The sequence below is a fragment of the Pomacea canaliculata genome, linkage group LG11 (genome assembly GCF_003073045.1).
Source record: "Pomacea canaliculata isolate SZHN2017 linkage group LG11, ASM307304v1, whole genome shotgun sequence".
NCBI classification, from domain to species: Eukaryota; Metazoa; Mollusca; class Gastropoda; order Architaenioglossa; family Ampullariidae; genus Pomacea; species Pomacea canaliculata.
The window spans coordinates 10,946,402-10,951,894 of record NC_037600.1 but is presented as its reverse complement, the minus strand read 5'-3'; the positions used below and the strand labels follow the sequence as shown (position 1 = coordinate 10,951,894).

General features: G+C 37.6%; 1 protein-coding gene across 2 annotated transcripts; it reads right to left on the bottom strand.

Moving 5' to 3' along the window:
- Positions 1-1,183: 1,183 nt before the first annotated feature.
- LOC112575848 (E3 ubiquitin-protein ligase TRIM33-like) lies at positions 1,184-4,627 on the bottom strand. Of its 2 annotated transcripts, none has more exons than XM_025257916.1 (4): positions 4,459-4,627; positions 2,400-3,476; positions 2,010-2,140; positions 1,184-1,818 (listed from the first exon to the last, which is right to left on the bottom strand). In XM_025257916.1, exons 2-4 carry the CDS (start codon positions 3,465-3,467, stop codon positions 1,779-1,781), a joined length of 1,239 nt encoding a protein of 412 aa, XP_025113701.1. In that variant the 5' UTR covers positions 3,468-3,476; positions 4,459-4,627; the 3' UTR covers positions 1,184-1,778. The 2 variants fall into 2 exon arrangements, with proteins under 2 accessions (XP_025113701.1, XP_025113702.1); XM_025257917.1 differs by having other exon boundaries at positions 2,010-2,137.
- Positions 4,628-5,493: the final 866 nt, after the last annotated feature.

Genomic DNA, 5,493 nt, shown 5'->3' with positions numbered 1-5,493 from the left:
TCACCAATCGCGAAGTTTTATAAAACTGAGTTAATATTTAAAAAATTACTCAGAAGATGTTTAGTTTTCGCCTGTGCAAAGAAAGAAAAGTGGACTCAATTAAATGTTTGTTATAGTTCTTTTAATCGTCGTCGATAATCCATCGTCATCGTCGTAGGTAGTCGACGTTTACCTCATACAGGTCGGCACCATAGCGACACGTTGACACACACACCCCGTTAGAGAAGGACCGCTTATTTATTTTGTTCCGCGCCGTCATGTTACCGCTCGTCAGACGAATGTTTGGGTTCCCCCACAGTTGTCGTGGACACAAGGACTGGTGGCTGTGAGATCCAGCTGTAATAATGTCCAGTCGGCTTCCTTGAATAAAAATTTACTCACAGCTCTACTGATATCTTTAATCTATAACAATAATTGTAACTAATTATACTATTAGTCGCATCTATGAGTTGAGATTTCGAATATTTAAGATTATAATGTTGGTATTGAAGATTTGTATTGAAAAGTCATACATAGAAACAAGGTTATTTAATACTGGCTTACATCTGCCAGTCACCGTCGAGGAATTATTCTGCTGTTTGACAACAACTTCAGGAATACTGTACCCACAAAATAATGCCAACGAGTAACCCTTAGTTGTAGGTATTTATCAGCGGCGCAAGTGCCCACACAATAGATTTATTCAAATTTATATAAACATGAGGTCTAGAAGAAATTAGCCCCATACATGGGCTAGGTAAGCGTACTGCCCCAGGACAAATGAGCGGAGTGTAGTTTGAAACGTGATTAACTTTCAAAAAGAATATTTAAAAAGTAGGAGTCTGATATGCGTTTTTATCCACATAGGAGAATCTGCTGACGATGTGTCGTTGAAAAAGAATAAAATTACGTTATATATATAAGATAGTGACAAAGAAATTAAAAAAAACTTCGAACATTTAGACAGCATACGTTCTGTTAATATTTTAATCTACAAAGTTTTTTTCTTGCTATGGCAGTTCTTTGTTTGTTGTTGCTTTTGTTTGTGCTTGTTTGTTGTTTGTTGTTTGTTGTTTGTTTGTTTGTTGTGTGTGTAGTGAAATACTTCCTGGATCTAAGAATTATGTAGGCGAGATCTCTCTTAATGTAAACAAAAGACATACTGAACCCGATGTGATCATACTCTACTCAAATAATGGTCTACCAAGTTGACGATTTTTTATGTATTTTCAACATTCTGATGACCTTCCTAGGAAACAAAATATACAACTTTACAGGTTCTGAGTGTGCTTTGTGTTTGTTCAGAACCAAATACCATTTCTGAAATATATAAAGGGCAAATTATGTACCTACTTGCTTCAAGGAGGACAGAAAAGGGAGGATGAATATTACAGGTGTTTTATTTGTACATGGCGTAAATATTCTGCGTAAAGCTTAATGCATGAACATATAGGAGGTAGAAACAATAAACACATTCATAATTTGCATATATAATAAAAAGGTAATGTGCATAAAAATTAAAACTAGAGATAATATTGTTGTATAATATCTAATGATTATCAAACTTTGTATGTTTTTGTTATAGACGCTTATTAAGATGACATAAAAAATATTGCAAAATAGCAGTGTAAAAATCCTTAAAAAAGAAAACGTAGCAGGACCGGGATCTTTTTTTTTTCTCCAATTACGATTGTGATGTTTATAATTAGCATATTCTTTTTGGTCAAATAATATGATTTTGACACTGCGTTAAACTTTTTTGCATCTGGTTAATCCTACTTTGTCTGATATACTCTGAGTCACCACCATCCGCCTTTTCGAGGCAAAACCATGATCTGCCTATGAAAAGCACATCGAAACAACTGTTTGTATTCTGTAAAATATATTTTTCTAAGTAGAAAATGTATACATAAGACAATACAGATTAACAAAACCACTTTTTAAAATTAATGCACAATTTTGCATTTGTGGTTGTGCATTGAAAATACATTTGTAATAATAATAGTTTTGACTATTTATTATACACATACCTTCGTCCAATGGAAGAGTTTATGGGGCTTACAAAGTGTCCACACATATTCTGCCAGTTTATTGCATGCACAGGTAGAAACCCTCTACTCGTATCAGCAGCCGACATCAAACGCAAACTGTCTACCGTCTGCTTTGAATGAAGGTTGCATTTATGCATAATTTTAAAGAATCCTACGATATCTACAACAGTTCAAACTGCATACAGGATAAGACATAGTATGCTTTATATTTCTTAATTACTCTGAGTATCGAAATGAACAAATCGTAACCCTAAATTTATAACTGAGAGGAAAAAAATTTAGATGTAATTTGAAAAAAAAATGAAATAAATGTAAGAGACAAAAAATTAAATCGTTATAACATTTCAACAGGCCTGTCAAAAAAATTACCTCTGCCTCTGTCCACTGCTCCTCCAACAAGAGTAGATCCTGTTGTATCCGTCTCACAACTTGTTTACAACCCTCTGTACCTGACAAGGGCTTCACCCACACATCTTGTTGCAAGTCGGCGCTAAGGTCAAGGCATTTGACCCTGTCTGTCAGAGCCTGTGTCATGGGTATTAGTGCAGGACGTGGTGACACAGCCACCGCTCGCGTCACAATGTGTTTGTGTGACGTCACCTTCCCGAGACGGTTGCTAAGGTCAGTCTTGACGTCACCTAATGTATTCCTGATTTTGAGATGTGACGTGCAGGTCTTTTCCTTCAAATTCTTACGGAAATCTTCCACTATCTCCTGAAGATGGTCACATGCTTTGTCTACCTTCGCCATACATTCTTGTTCGCTGACATCAACTTCCTGTAGACGTGACGTCAGCTGACCTATAGCCTGCTCTAGTTTCCGCTCCGCTTCTACCAGAATCTTTGTCAAGTCGTTCAGTGAATTTTGAGCTGTCTCTATTTCATCGTCAAGATAGTTTGTTTCCGGGCATACTGTGTGTTTATTAGCCTTACAGGCTGAGCAGACAGCGAGGCGGTGTTCGCGGCAGAAGTACTCCGCCTGTTTGTCGCCGTGGTCAGCACACAGTGCAGGGCGGCTGGCAGCCAGACGTTCAGGTGTCACAGTGCTGACACTCTCCACATCGTGACTGCGGGTCACCGGAAGCTTTTTATGAGCCTTTGTACACGATGAGCACAACAGGACCTGACACTGCATACAGATGAAGTCCGCCCTGACGTCCTCACACACACAACAAAGGTGATCTTTACTCAGCACACGAGCACTCTCCACCAGCGCTTCCATCACAAAGTCTGTCGGTAGGGCGTCAACAGTGTCGGACGAACTTCCATCTGACTGCTCGACTATAGGACATCTACACAGCGGACACCCGGCATCACGTTTGGAATCCATCCAGGAAATGACACATTCTCGACATAGGAGATGACCACAGGGTAGAATCTTTGGTGTCGTGAAGTTGTTCGTGCACACAGCACACTCTCTTTCGTGTGGCTCAGCCATCTTGGAATCCTAGTTACAAGTCAAACAATACATACTAATATTAATACAAATTTTGCAGATTTTATATTTGGAAAAGAGGATGTTTAACTTTGCAAAGTTTGTTGGTCGTAATTTGCGGGACTAAAAGCTAGTGAGAATTAAACTTATTCATTTAAACAACATCTCCAGTTGCAGTAACTAGCTTAAAGTACAAATTTTATTCACAACGGTCAGGATTTAATAATGGTTCAGATTTTCTTGTAGAAAGACCACTGTTAGCTTAAGTGAGTACCTAGCAATGAATGTCATTGCACAGACGGACCTACTTCACGCTACGGCTCAGCAAGCTATGACAGACTGCTACACACACACCCGGGGTGTTGTTGGCTGTGTTGACATTAAGCGGTGTAACCGAGTAGAATTTACTTACCCTTTACTTCAGATGATTGAGTCAGGTGAGACTTGGATCCGTCTGACAAATACAATCCAAAGAGTTGACAACTATTTTCCTAAGAGTGTGTCTTCTGTATGACGAAAGGCCGTGTTATGACATTGGGATACAGGTCACGTGACCTATAATTATAATAAGGCAACTATAACGGGAATTTCCGTTAAGAAGGTTTTTGGAAATGCGTTGGCGCTTTCGTTTTGCTTATTACCAGTGTTTGTTTTTCTACGGGCTGATGTGCTGCCAGCTTGACCAGTTCACGATGTATTTGTCTCTATCGTACTACTCTAATCAGAACTTTGCCCTAACAAAGTAACTAAGCACACTAAACACACTAAACATACTAAAAGTAGAAAATAGATTTTCTACACAAACCAATCAGGTGATTCTGAGCATGTTACATAGTTTGGATTAATACATGCTAGATATTTATCTGAAAGAACCGTTGCTACATCACAGAGATGTAACATCAGTATTTACTCAAGTAATAAACTATTTTATCAAATCATGTACCTTACATGTTTATTACTACAAGTAAATGGACAAGGTTCAAAGAATATTTACCAATAAACAAGCGAAATTGTTTATCCTCCCTTCAACAGTTGAACAAGTTACTGGAGTGTACCAGGAAGCTGACCGTTCGCTTCAACTGGGAATTCTCGAGTGAGTAGACTGGTGTATGTTGATGTTGATGGCTATAGATAGAAGATGTTACATAGAGTCACTGACTAACTTTCTGTTGACACTGGAGAGTATCACACACCACAGGAACAGGGAGATGTGTGTGTGTGGTGATTGTATTAGGAGATTGTATTAATAAACGTGAAAATTTGACAAAGACTTTATTCTTTGTTTTTGTTAGTTAATTTATTATCACCAGCGAAGGTAAAAATACTTTAAAAGGCAACTTCTCTGAATATCAGCAGATGTGAAACGAGGACGTTATATTAATTTACCATACACATAAAGAGAGAAAGAGATTGAAGCACATCGGCTACATTTCCCAACATTACTTTTTGTAAATCTTTTACTAACACATGTGAAATATATAGACAGATATATGTATACCATTCTCTGTATAGATACATTGTTTACAGGACATTAAATAGCAAATAAAAGTTCACTTTAAAAAAAGATATTGAAAGCGTAACGAGAAGTAAAATGTAGTTTTTGTTTTCGAGAGGACTTTCGAGAGTGTTTCCAGGTGGATTAATTAAGTGGACGGCGAAAGGAAGCCATGCTGGACTGATGATGGATTCTTCTAAAGTCCTTCACTTTTTTTTTTTTTTTTGAGGACAAAGAAATATGCACACAGAAGAAAAACATGCCCAGACACTTCTAAGCCGTTTTTACCTTCATACCCGTTGCGTTCAAGGTAGGAGTGGAATCTGTAGTAGTAGTCTACCTTGACCGTGCTACAGTACGGCTGACGTGTCTATAATACACACAGGTATCGGAGTGTCGTAAAATTAAAGGAATGCTGATGTATTTTAGTATACGTAGAATCAACATTTTTACTTTTCTATATACATGTATAAATAAACTCTGATTTTTTAGCATGTTATGTAGTTTGGATTAATTAATACTTTTGATGTAGCT

Coding starts and splice junctions, on each gene's coding strand:
- LOC112575848 (XM_025257916.1), bottom strand. CDS start 3,467: ATGGCTGAGCCACACGAAAGAGAGTGTGCTGTGTGCACGAACAACTTC. Junction 2,141..2,399: donor AGCAGTGGACAGAGGCAGAG/GTAATTTTTTTG, acceptor CTTCATTCAAAG/CAGACGGTAGACAGTTTGCG. Junction 1,819..2,009: donor AACTCTTCCATTGGACGAAG/GTATGTGTATAA, acceptor TGCTTTTCATAG/GCAGATCATGGTTTTGCCTC.